Below are 18955 nucleotides of genomic sequence, written 5' to 3' on the forward strand. Positions count from 1 at the left end.
TGAATTTTGCAAGAGTATCTTTAAAATCTGTTATGCCTTGAGCAAGTTGAGTGTTGATTGTCTCTTGCTTTTCAATGAATGTATACAAAGTTTCCTCAAAATTTCTTGTAGGAGGTGGAGCATAAGGAGGTATATCCATAAGAATTTTGGAAATTATGGTGTGCTTGAAATTGTGGTGGTGAAGTTTGTCCATTGTCATTCTTCCAAGTGAAATTTGGGTGATTTCTCCAACTAGGATTGTATGTTTGCAAATATGGGTTATGATTGGGCCTTTCAAAACTGTTTAAAGCATGAGCTTGTTCATGGAGACATTCCTTAAAAGAAGGCAAGGTTGGACAATTATTGGTTGAGTGTTCATTTGTTTCACACATTTGACACACAATGTTTTCAACAAATTTTAATTGACCACTCTTTTTCAATTCTAGTGCCTCGACTTTTCTAGCTATTTTTGCAAACTTCGCTCGGAGGCCATGATCTTCCCTAAGGTTGTACATACCTCTACTAGATGCATGAGGTTGAGTTTTACTTGGTGCCTCATAAGTACTCACGGTGTCCTAATTTTGAGCATTCTCAACTAACAAGTCTAAGTACTCCATTGCTTCATCAAGGTCTTTATCTTCAAAAGTTCCATTACACATCAATTCAACCATTTGTCTATCTCTAGGTGTTAACCCTTCATATAGTTAAGGAGTTATTGATACTTCAAGTGTAGAATGATGATATAAAACCTTGATAAAAATGCACTTTTAAGTACTAATCACACGTCACCGTATGGATCTGCCATTTCAAATCCGTCGGTGAATCTATTGGCAATATAAACGACAATCGCTGTACGGGTTGTCTTTTTGAATCCGTCGGTGATTCCGTCTGGAAAAATAATCCGCTAAAACCTCCACGCCAGCGACCCTTTTTTTTTATAACGGTGATGTTTCCGTCCATAATTCAATCAGTAACTACTAACAGAAATTTTCCATCAGTAGTTACCAACTGAATTACGGATGGGATATAACCGTCAGTAATTTTAACCTCAAATTACCGACAAAAATATTCCATCGGTAAATCCGTTGCTATTTAACGAATTTTCTGGTAGTGAAAATATGGGGGAAAACAAAAAAATGTGGGGAAAACAAAAAAAAAGAAAATAAAAAAAAGACATAACAAAAAAAAAACAGGAAAAAAAACCAAAACAGAAAAAAAGCATATAAAGAAGGCTACAACTTTTTTTTCATGTGTTTTAGAGTATTTGTGAATATAGTTAGTTCGAATTAACATAGTATTGAAAGATTTTTTTGAAAGGAGTTAAATGAAAAACATTTATATATATAAATCAACTTAGAGTATTGAATCTAATCATTATTTGGATTAAATTATTTAATTTGAAGTTGATTTTTTAAAAAACTTAACTGGATTATGTTGATGAAATATTTGAATTTTGAATTAAAAAAAATTATGTTTTTCTATTTAATTTACAAGATAATCACAATTGAAATCTTTTAGTTTGTAATGTCAACTACACTTGATCTTCCATATAATAATCCTACTATCAAATCTAAATTTTAAATTGGATAGGTGGGAAGGTTTGTCATGCATTATCTCAAATTCATAGCAAATTTGAATTAAGATTGTTTTTAATTTGCATTAATGTATAGTTGATTCTAATCATAAAATATCAAATTTGAATCAATTCTCAAATCTAAAAACTTTGTAGTTAAAATAAATTTAAGACATTTTTTTAACTATGTATTGTTGGAATATCAACTCAATATGTGATTTTTTGTAAATAAAAAAATAATTTTAAATTTCATTTTCTAAATCTAATGCAAAATAGTAATTAATAATCGTTTTAACGTCATTATTTCTTCTCCATCAAACTAAACCTAATTTAAATAAATCCCATCTAATCAAATTAGTTTCTACTTTACCCTCGTTAAAAAGGGACTCGAATGAAAAAAGGTAAAATCCAGGGGTCAAAGTAGAAAACGTTTGTAACTTAAAAATCAATCAAGCCCATTATACGGAACCCTACGTGGAGCTCAGTACATCAAGTATAAGAGAAGTCAGAATCCAATCTAGAGGGTGCGGCTCTCTCTCTGTGTTGGCACAGAGGTATTTAGCTAGCTTGCGGCTGTAGTAGATTTCTACTCGAAATGGAGAGATTAATGCAGGTGCCTTATGAAGCAACGGTGAAGGTGATGTTAACATCTCTGGAAAGAAATTTGCTACCAGATGCGGTGATCAGGAGGCTCACTCGCATGCTCGTGGCATACCGTCTTCGTTCTTGCTATAGGACATCCTCTGAACTCCAGCTAGCTGACCTTCTCCAATTCGTTCATTGTAAGTTTTTCTAACCTCATATATATGTTTGCATTCATCATTCATGTCTCTAAATGTCGAGATAGAAAAAAACTACGCGAAACAAAACGTCTTCAAATTAAAACTTAAAGGCAATTATGAGTTTGGGGTGATTCACAGGCGGCAACAAGTCATTGCTAAAAGCCATTAACGACTACGGCCAGGCTAAAACGACACATCCTTTGGTTTCAGAGAATTTATTTTCTCCTCATTAAGAATTTATTTTTTGGTGGTTGCAAATAAGAATTATTTTTTTAAGGTGGAGTTGGCTATTTTCAACGTTTTTAACGGTGCTGATTATTTGATTATGATGTGGGATTGGCCATGGTGCCGTGGGTTGTGTTGGGAATTGGAATCAAGTTACCTCCTGGGATCCTTTTAGTTATAAATTCCAAGAACTTGAAAATTTCTGGAATTTGAATAAACAAGAAGGAATCAAATAAGAAATTAAATCCCAGTATAAATAGCCCAGTTTGGAATTAGTGGTGAAAAGAAAAACAATAAGAAATTTCACAGTGAGACGAAAAGGAAGTCATGAACTTTGGAGTAAAAGAACAATTTGTTCGAAGCCAAGGAATGAATTCGTTTAAAAGTGATTTAGAATTAGAAATTGAATTATTATTATTATTATTATTATTATTATTATTCTCTTTTTATCTGTCCTGATGTGTGAAATGGTTATGTTTGTGCCTATGTTTGCAGCTCTAAAAGAAATGCGTATAGCCATCGAGACTGATAAGCCAAAAACTCAACATTATGAATTACCAACCTCTTTCTTTAAGCTGGTCCTCGGGAAAAATCTCAAATACAGGTATGTTCATGCATCTTGATTGGAATGGAATTTGTTTTTCATAGAAGTGTCATCAGTAAGAAATAGATTTTTGACATTTGCGGCTTTAAATTATATAGTATGTACTGTGATGCATGTAACAATTTGTCAATTTTCCCCGGAGGAAGGGGTTGAATGAAGTTAGTACAAACTCAAGCAGGAATACAGGTCTGCTACAAGGTCAAGAATTACATACCAAAACTAACCAAAAATTAAGGGTAAGTATTAAGGTTGTCAAAAATATATTTTTAATATAGTATGAAAAGTATAAAATAAATTTAGATTGTAAAAATAGATCATACACTCACAAGAAATTTTATTTTTATATAGAATTCAAGCATTTTAAAATATATAGTTAAAGTAAAAATTCATTCATAGTTCAAATAATTTAAAATATATAGTTTAAATATAAATTCATACATAATTTAAATATCTTTTCATTAACTAATAATTAATAAATTTAAAACAAACAATTTACTAGTGTTGAAGCAATTATTACGGGATCATTTATGTTAGAACTTAGAGAATTCATTTATATATTTAATAATGTGCTAAAACCATTAGATATTTACAAAGAATCTTTAACAATTAAAATCATAAAAACTTTCATGTAATTTTTCTACTAATTAATGAAAAATTTTATAATTTATAAGTGAAAATTTTGTTTTGAGCTTGACATATACTCATAAAAAATGAGAAACCATACATGCCTAATTATTTACACACGAACCAAACATGCTTTTAGTATTATTGTTCCAATAACCACACGGTCCATCCCTATTCAAAAAGAAAAAAAATCAAAGATCTAAACCCAAGACTACCATTTTCCACCAACCATTACCTAGGCTGCTGCTGCTATTGAATGTGCTGCTATTGGCTTAGCTGTTAAGACAAAGGCGGGACTAGGTTGTATCGAATGCCATGGTTCTTGTTCTCAAATCAGCAGCTATTGAAGATGGTGTTTGGGATTTTTCCTATTAGGTGTTAGCCTTGAGATAAGCATTTCTTTAGCGTCCTTCTTCGAGAAATATGTATTCCTATTCTACTTCTAGTTCAAGTTTTTTTCCGACAATCTCAGTTATTACGGAGGAAAAAAGAAAACCCTTAAAAATCAAAGCTCCTCCTAGCAACCCAACCCCCTAGCCCATCTCAAATCTATTCTTCTCTGGTGATTGTTGCACTTCACTGGTGTTGCGTGGGTCTCCATGTGTTGGAGTTAAACTCAATTAATCACCAACCATCATTTGCAGCCACTTACCATCAACCACTATCATTACTAGTTGCCACCTAATATCAACCATCACCACCTGCAGTCACTTACTATCAACCACCAGCACCTGCTACCTCTCAATTTATATATAAATAAGCTGTTAAGTTTATGTGTATTGAGTGTGGGAAAGAGTATAGAGAAACACAAGAGAGAAAGAGAGGTATTGTAATTTGTAAGCTTGTTTTTGAAATAAAACTGCATGTTTTATCCCCTCTTGAGTGTTCTAAAGTTACCAATAGTAGTTTCTCCCACCAACAATTGGTATGAGAGCCCTACTCGTCAAAAAAATAGACTTGTTCTTGGGATATATATCTGTTTTTTCAAATTTTTCAAAAACCATTTTTTTATCATTCCATTGTGTAGTTTTCATTCATACGAACTCACTGGTGCAAAAATCAGCTTCATCAGAGCTCACACTAGCCTACACACGCTGCTTGAAATTCTACCATTGTAGCCCACGCGTAGCCCACACACCCCGAGGAAGAAGACGACTAATCACATGCGTGTCGTATTTGAGTTGAGCCGAGCTGTGTAAGCTGCCATCAAGTCAAGCCGTATAAGACCTTAGCCAAGGTGTATAAGCTGTAAGCCGAGCCTCAGAGTCACGCCATACAAGCCAGGCCTCAACCGAGCCACAAGCCGAGCTGCATAAAATATTCCCGGTTCAGCCCCAGCGAACCGCCCAACACCCAAAATCGGTTTCCTGACCGGTTCAGCCTATTTTTGACTCGTTTTCTACTAAGTCAAATCACTTCCCTACTGTTTTGAGCATTCTAGATCTATCTACAGTGCTCGTTTCTCCAAATTCAGCTCCTAGAGGGTGATATAGTCATTTAAAGAGCAAAATGACTATAGAAAATGCACAAATATTCATCCCGAAGCTTACCAAAGACAACTATTATAATTGGTATATCAGAGTGAAGATATTTTTTGGTTCACAAAAGTGTATAGAGATTGTTGAATATGGCTATAATGAACCAGAGTCCAAAGAAGTAGAAGATTTATTACAAGAGTCACAGAAATAACTTTTGAGAGCTAATGGAAAGAAATACAACAAAGCAAAGACTATTATTTATCAATGTCTTGATGAAGCCACTTTTGAAATCATTAATTCTGCAAAAACTTTAAAAGAAATATAGGAGGCTCTCCAACAAAAATATAAAGGTGCTGGTAGAATCAAGAAGATTCATCTTCAAGCTTGCGAGGTGAATTTGAATTAGTGCAAATGAAGTCATCAGAATCTATTTTTGATTATCACACAAGAATTATGGTGATAGTCAATCAAAAAAGAAGAAATGAAAAAGTCCTCGCAGATGCTTGAGTTACTAAGAAAATTTTTAGATTCCTAGATCCAAAATTTGATTTTATTATTGTTTCTATTGAAGAATCTAAAGAAGTGGACAAGTTGACGGTGGATGAGCTTATGAGTTCTTTGTAAGCTCATAAGCAAAAGATTATGAAAAAAAAATGGAGATAAGACAATTAATCATGCCTTACAATCAAAGTTGCCTCTCAAGGAGGGCAGGGAGATTTCAGCAAATGGATATACCACTCAAGGAAGGAGTTAACAAAGACAGAGGATTTCAACAATTTCAAGGAAGATCTTGGAATACAGGATTCAGAGGAAAAGGAGGTAGAGACACCATCAGAGGAGGCCGGGGACAACAAGCATTTACTCCTAGAGGAAAAGGAGGCGGTTACAATAACCATGACAAGAGAAATATCTAGTGTTATAGTTGCAATCAATTTGGGCAATATAGTACTGAATCTCGAAGGAAAGCTCCAATAGAGGTACGTGAGCAAGCCAACTATACAAAGAAGGATGCCATCATTAAAGGACCAACTACATTATTAGTCCAATAAGGACTAGGTAAGAATCAGGGGAATATATGATATTTGGATTCTAGAGCTAGCAATCACATAAGTGGTCAACGAGATCTATTTGAAGATCTAGATGAAATTATAAAAGGCCAAATCACTTTTGGAGACACCTCTAAAGTTCCAGTGAAAAGGAAGAGGCAACATCTCAATTTGTTTGAAGAATGGTGATCATAGCTACATTGCAGATGTTTATTATGTTCCAACTATTAAGCATAACTTGCTGAGTATAAGCCAACTTTTGAAGACAGGTTACACTCTTCTTAAGAAGAACTGTAATCTAATAATTAAAGATTATAATGGAAGATTAATTATCCATATGAAGATGTCTAAGAATAGAATGTTTCCTATAAACATCAAATATGCTGCCGCAAAGTGTTTGAGTGCCATCACCAATAATGAAGAGTGGCTTTGGCACCGAAGGCTTGGACATCTGAATTTCACAAGTTTGAAGATGCTTGCAAGCAAGAAGATGGTCAAATGTATGCCTCACATTGATCATCCAGATGAAGTCTGTGAGAGTTATGTCCTTAGCAAACATCATAGATCTAGTTTTGCCAAAGAAGTTAACTGGAAAGAAAATAACCCACTAGACATGTACATAGATGTGTGTGGTTTCATAAAGCCTATGTCAACTGGACAAAATAGATACTTCCTTACTTTCATTGATGATTTTAGCATAAATACATGAGTATACTTTTTTGAAGAGGAAGTCAGAAGTATTCAATTGTTTTGAAGATTTTAAAGCCATTGTTGAGAAGCAAAGTGGCTACAAGATCAGAACCATGAGATCTGATCAAGGTGGAGAATATACAACAAATGACTTTAAAGCCTTTTGTACATAACAAGGCAGTAGGCATTAGACAATACCAGCCTATACATCACAACTGAAAATTGAATGATTCTTGACATGGCAAGAGTCTACTCAAAGCAAAAAAGTTGCTTAAACAATATTGGGCTGAAGCTGTATCATATACAGTGTATCTACTGAATCGCTGTCCAACTAGAAGTCTGCAAGCTGTCACTCCTAAAGAAGCATGGAATGGTCACAAACCAAGTGTTACCATCTTCGAGTCTTTGGTTGTGTGGCATATGCAAAGATTTTAGATATAAGAATGACCAAACTCGATGATAAAAGCGAGAAATGCATCTTTGTCGGATATGGTGATAGAAGGATGGGATACAAGCTGTATAATCCTATCACAAAGAAGGTGATCATGAGTACAGATGTTATCTTTGTAGAAGATAAATCTTGGTAGTGGAACGATGATCAAGAAGAAGTAAAATATATCAGTATTGATTTGATCCTTGAAGACAAAGTGGAAGTACCAACAGTACTTGCTGAAGGTCTAGCAGATGAGCCACAAAGTCTGGCATACAGATTCCCTATACTCAGTAGGAAAAACATTGTTGTGATGTCGTGGTCGCACAAATTAATTACCCTAGCTTAAAACACAACACACAATATAGTATATAGCAAGCAAGGGGTCGATCCCACAAGGAAGATTTAGTTCAAATTTTTATGTTATACGTTATGCAATTGGGGGGTTTTGATTTGTGATGATCTTCCTCTTTTTATTTTTCTTGCATTACATTTCCAGAAAGGTATGGATGTTAGCTTTTTAGTGCCACTATAATCACTTCATTTCGATCTCTAGAACTCACGCTCTGCACAAAACATTGACTGAACGTCAAATCTGCCAATTATCTCCAATTTACTCCTTTTTGCATTTTTCATCCAAAAGTGCCTTCAAAACATAAAACAAAGAATATCAAGGCATTTTAAATATAAAACATGGATAAAACATTACGTAAATATGGGTGAAACTATCGAATAATATGGTTACATCAAACATACCATAATCATCATCAACACCACCATCAGCATCCTTATTAGCATCCTCATCAGGAGGACCAAAAAGGATAAGAAATCTAGAAGAGTTATACGATGTCACTCAAGTCATTGAAGATACAACTCTATTTTGTTTCTTTACAAATACTGACCCACTTAGCTTCAATAAAGCTATCACAGAAGAGAAGTGGATAGAAGCAATGGATGAAGAAATACATGCAATTGAAAAGAATAACACTTGAAAGTTGACTAATCTACTAGAAGATAAGAAAGCAATTGGTGTCAAATGGGTCTATAAGACAAAAAAGAATTTAAAAAGTGAAGTACAAAGATATAAAGCAAGATTAGTGGTAAAAGGCTACAAACAGAGAGAAGTTATTGACTGTGGAAAAGTATTTGCTCTAGTAGTCTGACTAGAGACAATCAGACTGATGATCTTACTAGCTGCACAACATAGATGGAAGATCTATCAACTCGATGTGAAGTCAACATTTCTGAATGGGTTCCTATAAGAAGAGATCTATGTTGAACAACCACTTGGATAAATTGAAGCTAGAAATGAAGGCAGAGTATACAAGTTAAAAAAAGCCCTTTACGGTTTGAAGCAAGCTTTGCGTGCTTGGAATACTAGAATTGAAAGGTATTTTCAAGACAATGGATTTGAAAAATGTCCATATGAACATGCAATATATGTGAAGAAAGAAGTAAATGACAATATATTATTTGTATGCCTATATGTTGATGACTTGATATTCAACGGCAATAATCCTACCATGTTTAAAGAATTCAAGAAAAGCATGGTACAGGAGTTTGAGATGACAGACATTGGTCTAATGACATATTTTCTTGGCTTAGAAGTAATGCAGAAAGATGAAAGGATTTTTGTATCCCAAAGAAATTACACCAAAGATATTCTAGAAAGGTTCAAGATGGAAAACAGCAATCCAGTATCAACTCCAGTTGAGAATGGAGTAGAATTGAGGAAGAGTAAAGTTGGAAATGTTGATTCAACTTATTTCAAAAGCTTAGTAGGAAGCTTAAGGTACTTAACATGTACTAGAGCGGATATACTATACAGAATCGGACTCATTATCAAATATATGGAGACACCAGACCAGTCTCACTTGAATGCAGCCAAGAGAATTCTTCACTACATCAAAGGAACAATAAATAAAGGTATGTTTTATACCTCAAGTAAAAACTTCAATCTTATTGGCTACTCGGATAGTGATTGGCGTAAAGATCTATATGAAAGGAAAAGCACAACTGAATTTGTCTTTTTCATAAGAGATACATTTTTCACATGGTCATCTAAAAAGCAATCGATAGTAATGTTATCAAGCTGTGAAGCTGAATATGTTGCTGTCAACTTAGCTATATGCCATCTAATATGGTTAAGGAATATGCTGAAGTTTTTGGGATTTTCTTATGAAAGTCTTACAAAGATTTATTTAGCGATTACATTAGCCAAGAATCCAGTATATCATGAAAGAAGTAAACACATCAATACATGTCATCATTTTATCCGAAAGCATGTAAAGAACAACAAAGTTGAACTAATATCCTGCAAAACTAATGATCAAGATGCAGATATCTTTACAAAGCTAATGAAGGGAGAAATATTTATCAAAATAAAGTTCATGCTTGGTATGACAACCTTCGATGGAGTTTAAATGGAGGATTTGTTGTGGTAAACTCGATCAACCACCAACCACCACCACTAGCTACCACCTAATATTAACTACCACCACCTGCAACCACCTATTGGCAACCACCACCATTTGTTACCTCTGAATTTATGTATAAATAAGCTATTAAGTTTGTGTTATTGAGTATGAGAAAGAGTAGAGAGAAACATAATAGAGAAAGAGAGAGTGTATATTAAGATTGTGAGTTTTGTAATCTTGTAAGCTTGTTTTTGTAATAAAATCATGTGTTTTATCCCCTCTGAGTGTTCTAAAACCACCACCAGTGATTTCTCCTACCAATACCATGAACATGGGTGTTTTGTATATTGGAGACTGGAGATTGAAGAGGCGAAGACAATCAAATCAAAGATGGAGAGGAGACTGGAGACTGGAGCCCATGAGATAAATGGGATGATGAATCAAAGATGAAGAGGAGAGGAGAGGAGACTAGAGACCATGAGACAAATGGGATGGAGAGGATTGAGAAGATGCGGTAAATTTTGTCAAACTTGGTAAACTCAGTTTGAGTTTACTAAATTTGATTGATTTTAACCGAGTTTGATCAAGTTTGCCGATTTTCGAGTTTTTTACCCGATTTCGCACATTATATCTGTGTTAACTTGTAAAATCGCATTATATCTGTGTTCACTTGTAAAATCGCACGATTTTACAAGTCAACTCACGAGTTTGACAATCATGGTGAGCATCTATTCGAATGATCTGGTGTGAACCAAAAAGCTCAATCGAATTGATTTATTTTTCTAAAAGTTTTAATCCAAATCAAAATGAATAAAAAAATAGATTGATTGGTTGTGACTGGTTCGATTCAGTTCGGTTTTATATTTATTATAACCAAATGAACTATTTTTAATAGGCTTGAATCTAATAACCCTTTGGTTTGATTTTTTTTTTTCAATTTTGTTTGATATGGTGTTTTTAGATTAGTTACTCACTCTCTCATTTTCTTTTTCACTCCATTTTTTTCTTCTCAATTTTTCAATATTTTTCACTTTCCCCTCTTGCTCATTATCTTGTCTTTTCCTATATTTTTTCGACTTACACTTGATTTTTTGTTTTTTGTTTTTGTTTTTTATCCACCTACTCAAAACCAATAGTTTGGGAAATAGTTAAATTTTGAAAAAGTGGAGAAATTCAATGAAAAATGCTTTTTTTTTTGTATTTTTTGAGAAATGTTTGAAAAATTGAGGGTAAAAAACAATCCAGTGATCAACATTTCTGCTTTAATCATTTCAAATTAGTGTGTAGAAGGCCATCAATTTTGATATGTTATGAGCTTTTTTGTATTTGAACTAGTGCAGCTGTTGTTATTTTTCTGATAAATCGAACACCTTGGAAGATGCTGAGAAAGCAATGTTGGAGCTGTACTGCGAAAGGTCACAGTTAAAAGATGGACACACTGTCCTTGACGTTGGATGTGGCTGGGGGTCACTCTCTTTATACATTGCCCAAAAGTACAGTAACTGTAAAATTACTGGGATTTGCAATTCAACAACACAGAAAGTACACATTGATGAGCAGTGCCGGTATGCTACCTGATATATTGGCACGTGTTTATGGGATCTGACTTTGGATTCAGACATCTAGTATTGTCTGATTGATAGCAATATTGCCCACTTTATATTTTATAGTTATATTCTCGGTTTCATTTCTTTAGGGATCTTCAGCTGCAGAATGTGGAGATCATTGTTGCAGACATTAGCACATTTGAAATGCAGGCATCCTATGACCGTATATACTCGATTGAAATGTTTGAGGTGGGTGCATTTCATGCTACATTAGGGATTTGAAGGTCAAAGTTGACTTGGTTTAAAATTGAATTTGTCCTTTCACAGCATATGAAGAATTATGGAGATCTTCTTAACAAGATATCCAAGTGGATGAAACAAGATGGCCTTCTTTTTGTTCATTATTTCTGTCACAAGGCATTTGCTTACCATTTTGAGGTAGAGCTACTCAAAATTTTTTGAGTGGAATTTCATTCATAGTATTGTTTTAAATTAGCTATTCTTAAGCATCTCTTCATTGAGAAGCTGCAAATTTTGAATAAACATACATTCCAACTTCTTTCTATTCAGGATGTTAATGAAGATGACTGGATTACTAGGTATTTCTTCACAGGAGGTACAATGCCTTCTGCAAATCTGTTACTTTATTTCCAGGTCAGCACTGCAATCTCAACGTCAAATACATGCTTTACTTTCCAAGCATACCAGGCTCTAGATTCAAATCTCAATCCAAACTTCTGGTGATATGCCAAATGATTAGAAATACAATATTAAATCATGAAATTGACATGTATAAGCATATCAGAACATGAGAGAATTCCAAACGCTGCATAAGTTTCATTTGCTCACTTATCGAAGGCTCCCTTCTAAAAACTCTCTGCGCAGGATGATGTTTCCATTGTTGATCATTGGCTTGTGAATGGGAAACATTATTCACAGACAAGGTAAGGATGAAAAACTCCACACTTATGACAGCAATAATGTTCTTGGTTAAGAAGCTAAAGTTCAAAACTTTCCCAATCAATTACTCGGTTGTTGCAATGGATCATCTCATTTTTTTCTTACGTTGACATCTCTCAGTGAGGAGTGGCTCAAAAGAATGGACCGGAACCTAGCTGCCATTAAGACAATAATGGAGTCAACCTATGGTAAAGATCAAGCTGTTAAGTGGACTGTTTACTGGAGAACATTCTTCATTGCTGTTGCAGAACTCTTTGGATACAACAATGGAGAAGAGTGGATGGTTGCACATTTCCTTTTTAATAAAAAATGAAGTATTCCAATCTCCTTTTCAGCAGAAGATAAGACTATGTTGGAAGAGGTGGTGCTGTACATCTCTTTTTCTAAGTCAATAAGGCCTTAATGATAGGGTTTAAGTGAATCTGTCGACTGAATAACCACCATTTTGAATGTGTATTCGGTCGTCAGCTGAATAACAGTATTCTTATATCTCAAACACCGCTGAAAGTGTATTCCGTTGTCAGTTGAATAACTGTGTTCTTATATCTCAAACACAGTTGTAAATTGGGTTGTCCCAGAACCAATCTCTCAGGTTCTGTTTTATCAAACAGGCGAGCCATGCTCCAAGTTTCTCAGTTACTTCAAAATTTCCTTCTTCGATTTCAGTTTTCATTGGTACATTAGGAATAGCTTCTCGCATGCTATTTACACAATTATATTATTTAATAGTTTTATTTATTTATATAATATTTTGTCTATGTTTTATATATAAATATCTTTATTTTTATTATTTTATGTTTGAAAGATATTTTTGAATGTAACATTCAAAACGAAGTAAATTGAAGATGATTAATAAATTTAATCTCTGATTAATGTTTTGTATATAGCTTGAACTCTAGAGGTTGAAATAAAATGATTCTATTAGCATCAGAAAGCTAACACTTATATCTTTCTATATATATACGATAAGAAAAATAAAAAGAGAAAGAGCATGAAAATCACGGCTTTCAAAAACAAATCTCATATTCTGCCAATGATGACCTTCAACCATTCCAACTTGAATATCTTGAGTTAGAGAAGTTTATTTTATGCAAACTTAATTTTGTTGAATTCATGAATTGAAAATTTATCAGCCTACCAAATTGCAACAAAAAAAGAGCTCATATGAGAGATAAATGATTTTTCTAAGATGACATATAAATTCTGCTAGTAAATAGGTTTTGTAAAGTAACAAGTCCAAAGTATTTCTTAAATTATCTAAACCGACACCCAAGTCTTTATTTCGACAATTTAGCTCCTCGAAGTCCAAAGTCAAAGCTTGAAAATTTTATGCAAGGCTATTTCTTCTTCTTTAAAAAAGTAACTATTGAAATATTTAAATGTAAATTTTCTACTTAGAAAATGACTATCTTGTAAGAAAGAGGGACTAGGGTTTCCTATCAAATAAAAAGAATGAGAGAAAGAAAAGAGAGCAGCTAGAAAGATAAGAAAAATGCACCCTTTCGTCCAAAAATCTAAAATCATGCATTCTTCTTTTCTTTTGATTAGTTTTCAATAGACATGCAAGACTAAGTTTTTTTTTTCTTGATTACAAGGACACATAAACCTTTGAATTTCAAGAACTTTGAGATTTATTTTACTTTTTGTATTTAATTTATATGATGAATATATTTATTTTCTTGTGATTGTTTATTTTAATTGCTAGAGTGGACTCTAAATTATTATTATAAACAATCTATTGCTAAGTTTCCTATCAAAACTAGAGTTGTGGTATATAAATTTATGAAGCAACTGAGTTTAATAATCATAGCGGATTTATATTATTAATCTTAAGGAAAACATTTGATCAAATCAAACATGTACTACAAACAATTATATGTTTAGATTAATCAACTTATCTTGTTGTTAGGACTATCATTCAATTAAATTATTAGTGTAGACACTGTGGTTATTTGATGATTAGAGTTAATTATGTGACAAATTAGTTAATTAACTAATTTTAAGAAAGGATAAATATTTAGAATATAAATTGATGTATCATTTCAATGATTGATTCTAATTTCCATAGGCGGACGTCTACTTGAAACTGAAGTTCATTCTCTTGATAGGTTTTTTATTAATTTAATTTAGTTTGATTGTTTTAGTCTACTATAGTATAGATATCCTCAAAACCCTCCAATTACATATTATATAGCATAAAAATTTGAATTAAACCTTCCTTATGGGATGATTTTTTTCTTGCTTTACATTATCTTATTTATTTAATTTAAAATAATTAATTTATGTGACCCGAAATTACAACAACTATTTGGTGGAATAAATGCAGACATAAGCAAAGTCAAGTCACCGCCTAACTTTGAGCTTATTACTACTGGAAAAATCATATGATATAAAAATGACTTTGCAAGCATTGTAATGCATACTGTTTTATTATGTACAAACATATTCAAAATCCTGTTACAGTGTCATAAAAGTATTTGTTGGCAAGATATAGCATTATCCTCAAGTACTGATCATTAAACAAGAAACCTAACGAGTACAAGCAACAAAACATAATCTTTGTGACTATAAATAACTAATATTAAAATATACTCGTGTAGAAAGAGTTTCCTAAGTCCACGCCCTCAAATTGATACATGGTACAATCCATAAAATAATTCAACATTAGCCTTCTCTAATGCAGGACAATAAACTAAAGAAAAATAAAATTAAAGAAAGAAAGAAAGAAAAAAAGAAAGAAGCCAAGAATTAAAAATAAGGAAACAAAAGCTAGGAAGAAAAGATAACTCAGGTAAGGAATAGTTTGTTATTTTTATTAAATCACCAAAACATATCTAACAAAATGAAAAAAAAATAAAATATAAATAGCATAACTCTAAAACATTAAACTATTAGGCTTAGTCCATCAATTAAAATTGTTTAACATAAATAACATCAATTAAAATTGTTTGGGATTAGTCTCCCAAACAAATAGTAACAAGTTAGGACATCTTTTGTTGTCTTCATCCATATACTCATGTAATCTGTGGTATAGGTTTAGTGTCCTCACCATCTCTCTTAGAGTTGGAGAAATTCAACCTCATTGAATATAACTTTGAATGGCTTTAATAGTACTCCTAAAGATCTAAATCAATTTGTTGTAGTGTATCTCTAGTAATTTAAGTGCAATTTGTATCAGGTTGGTTAATCCAATGAATTAGAAACCATTAAATTTCACCATCCCTGATAAAAACAACTTCATATAGAATAACATCAATATTATCATTTTATGCTGATATCATCATGAAGGTAGATGTTTCAATAAAATCATCAAGAATTGAATTAGGTGACATCTTAAATGAATCATTTGAAATAAGATGTGATTTCTTGTATGCAACTAGATCCTCAATGTTAAATATGGAGCTAATGCCAAAATCAAGTGGTAAATCAATAACATAAGTATATAGATTAACCCATTGTAGCACTTTGAATGGCCCAGCACTATATGCCTGTACTTTTTTATTAGTTCTCAAAGTATACTTGATTAATACTTAAAAGTATATTTTATCAAGGTTTTATATTATCATTTTGCATTTGAAGTATCAATAACTCCTTAACTAAAGTACGTTTTATAATAACAAGTCTAATATTATAAGATTCCTTTAATTTATGGTAAATGTTTATCTTAAATGCAGACCTATCATATAAATCAAAGGATTGATTGATGAGTTCAACTACTGAAATTAAAAAGACAAAGAAAGGGTGAAACCTAAAAAAGAGATGTTAGTTCTGTCCAAACGGGAACATTGTTCGGTAATTGGATTATTTTTGGAGTTATAAATCTTGGATTTAGGTCTTCTTTATATGGATGGAAAGTTAAGACATAGGCCTAAAATATTTATGGGAAGGCAAGACTCAATTATGCTGTTTGGAAGTCCAAATCTTAGCAACAACGAAGAAGTCTGAATCTGTCCTACAGTCTAAACATTATTTAGTGTTTAGCCCATATCTCGACTTTTAGAAGTCCAAATGACCTTAACTTTTTTTCCTAGAAAGTTGAGACAATTTTCTAGAATTTTCATTTTAAGTTTGTTTGAAATATAATGTTAGCAATGATGTTTATGGCAAACAAGAAGATAAGGATTATCATCAAGTCAAGATGTGGTCATCCACCCAACAATTAGTCATCAAATCAATAGTTTCTAATTTTGGCCTATTGAAGGAGGCACTTGCAATGTATTTAGGCATCTTGACTTTGACATCAAGTTCATGCTCTTGCTTCCTCTCTTTATATTTTATAATGCTTAAGTTTTGTTTGTAATAATCTCTTATTTATGTCTTTCATGTCCTTTCCTTTACTTAGTTAATTTTTATTTTATTTATATTCTAATCTTATTTATTTATGTTTCTCTCTTTCATTATGTTTAGCTAAGTTTATTATGTCAAGGTGAAAAGGTTACACTAATGATGTCAGAATAAGTATAGTGTAAACTTAACATGAACTTTAATATTTGATACTAACATGTTTTGTATTTGTTATCTTGTTTACTTTTTAATACTTTGCTTGTTAAATAACTAATCTAGATTTATGTTGCATAACCCTTGGTACAACAAATACTTGGCACTTTCATAACCTAAACCGTATGGTATAATCAACACCTGAGCTATGAAAGGAACTTGATTTGTTGTTAACATAAGTTATAATTATTAATACCTAACAATATTTACAAATTTTAGCATTATTTGAATAAGATAACTAATGTTATCATGTTAACAATTTATAATATGATTGGAACCTTCTTTATGTGTGGTTTCCAGTTAAATAATAAGAGTTTATACTATACTTGTTTGAAAAATCATTAGTAGATCATCTAACCTTAACAATTGTTTTTGTCATTTTTTAATCCTTATATCAATATCACATCTCAAAGCTCTTTTTATTATTATTATTATTACTACTACTACTACTACTACTACTACTATTACTGTTATTGTTGTTATATTATTATTATTTATAATTTATATAGTTAACCTTCCTGTGGTTCAACTTCGGTTTTGTCGAGTTACTTATTACTTCGACACTGCTACACTTAGGAAAAGACATCAATCTTTTGGTCGTGTCAAGTTTTTGGTGTCGTTGTTGGGGAGATAAATTCTTGTTCAAATTATAATATTTATTTTGTTTTCTCTTTTCACTTTCTTGTATCTAACTTTATTTTTTTTCTTTTTCTTTTTCCTTTTATTCTCTTTCTATACGTGCACGAGAGTTTGGTCATGCACATTAAGTGATAGACTTTTTCATAATGAGACTTTTTCATCATTTTAAGAAAATATGGTCAAAAAGATAATCAGACGCTTCATAATGAGACTAATGAGAATAACTATATAAGAACACTTAGAGACCATATGAATCCCACAAGAACAAGTGCACCATCATAATAGTTTCCCCCCTTGATGCATCTTATTTTAATTTTAAGCTAGATATTATTTAACTGTTACTTTCTTTTAATGACTTTGATTTAGAAAATACACACTTGCATTTAAGAAAATTTGAGGAGGTTTGTAACACTTATAATGACTCAAATTATAGCATGAACACCATTAGATTAAAGCTTTTTCCTTTTTCATTAAAAGATAAAGCTAAAACATGACTATAAAATTTGAGATTGGGATCTATTCGTGCTTGGGACGAAATGCAATAACAATTTTTAAAGAAGTTTTTTTCATCTTACAGAACAAACTCTTTCAAAAGACAAATCATCACTTTCACTTAAAAACCAGGAGAAATATTTTACCATTGTTGGGATAGGGAGATGATTAGTACTTAAAAGTGCATTTTTATCAAAATTTTATATCATCATTTTCCACTTGAAGTATCAATAACTACTTAACAAAAGCATGTTTTATAATAATAAGTATGATACCATAAGGTACCTTTAATTTATGGTAAATGTTCATCCTAAATGCAGGCCTATCACATAAATAAAAGGATTGATTGATGAGTTGAATCATTGAAATTGAAAGTACAAAGAAAGGACCAAACTTAGAAAAGAGCTGCTAGTGCAATACAAAGTGGAACACTGTTTGGTAATTAGATCATATCTGAAGTTGTAGATCTCAGATTTAGGTCTGCTTTATATAAATGGAAAGATAAGACATAGGGTTAAAATTTTCATGTGGAAGTCAAGACTCAATTATACTATTTGAAAATTCAAATCTTAGCAACAATGTAAAAGTCTGAATCTGTCCTACAACCCAGACATTGTTTAGTGTTTAGCCCATATCTCGAGTTCTAGATATCCAAATGACCTTAATTTTTTTTTTAGAAAGCTAAAAAAATTTCCCAAAACTTTCATGTGGAGGTGTAGTTCAAATGATAATGTTATTAATGACGTTTTATTCAGACAAAAAGATAAGAATTGTTACCAAGTCAAGATGTGGTCACTCACTCATCAATTAGTCATCAAATCAATAGTTTTTATTTTTTTGCCTATAAAAAGATATCATGCATTTAGGCATCTTGGTTTACAGATCAAGATCATGCTCTTGCTTTCTCTTTGTATTTTTAAAATGCTTAAGTCTTGTTTTCATTAATATCTTGTTTATACCTTTCAATTCATT

The 18955-nt window shown here is 32.2% G+C and overlaps 1 protein-coding gene and 1 long non-coding RNA gene across 3 annotated transcripts; one reads left to right on the forward strand and one right to left on the reverse strand.

The window, feature by feature from the left end:
• The first annotated feature begins 2015 nt into the window (after positions 1-2015).
• LOC105118714 ((S)-coclaurine N-methyltransferase-like) lies at positions 2016-13020 on the forward strand. 2 transcript variants are annotated; one of them, XR_841009.1, is made up of 9 exons: positions 2016-2334; positions 3055-3163; positions 11189-11413; positions 11545-11644; positions 11723-11833; positions 11966-12049; positions 12281-12339; positions 12476-12806; positions 12863-13020. XR_841009.1 is itself a non-coding variant. In XM_011016724.1 (8 exons), the coding sequence occupies exons 1-8, from the start codon at positions 2148-2150 to the stop codon at positions 12666-12668; spliced, it is 1068 nt and encodes a 355-aa protein (XP_011015026.1). In that variant the 5' UTR covers positions 2016-2147; the 3' UTR covers positions 12669-13020. The 2 variants fall into 2 exon arrangements, 1 of the variants encoding a protein (XP_011015026.1); XM_011016724.1 differs by having other exon boundaries at positions 12476-13020.
• Positions 4164-10562, reverse strand: LOC105118712 (uncharacterized). The gene is made up of 2 exons (XR_841008.1): positions 10176-10562; positions 4164-4388 (listed from the first exon to the last, which is right to left on the reverse strand). It is a non-coding gene; the product is annotated as an uncharacterized LOC105118712 (long non-coding RNA).
• Positions 13021-18955: the final 5935 nt, after the last annotated feature.

This window comes from Populus euphratica, unplaced genomic scaffold (assembly GCF_000495115.2).
Source record: "Populus euphratica unplaced genomic scaffold, PopEup_1.0 scaffold2091.1, whole genome shotgun sequence".
Taxonomy (NCBI): Eukaryota; Viridiplantae; Streptophyta; class Magnoliopsida; order Malpighiales; family Salicaceae; genus Populus; species Populus euphratica.

What these genes read in the sequence shown, in the direction of transcription:
- LOC105118714 (XM_011016724.1), top strand. Translation starts at nt 2,148, where the DNA reads ATGGAGAGATTAATGCAGGTGCCTTATGAAGCAACGGTGAAGGTGATG. An exon ending in ACTCGATTGAAATGTTTGAG is followed by an intron (nt 11,645 to 11,722) that starts GTGGGTGCATTT and finishes GTCCTTTCACAG; the next exon opens with CATATGAAGAATTATGGAGA. An exon ending in AAACATTATTCACAGACAAG is followed by an intron (nt 12,340 to 12,475) that starts GTAAGGATGAAA and finishes GACATCTCTCAG; the next exon opens with TGAGGAGTGGCTCAAAAGAA.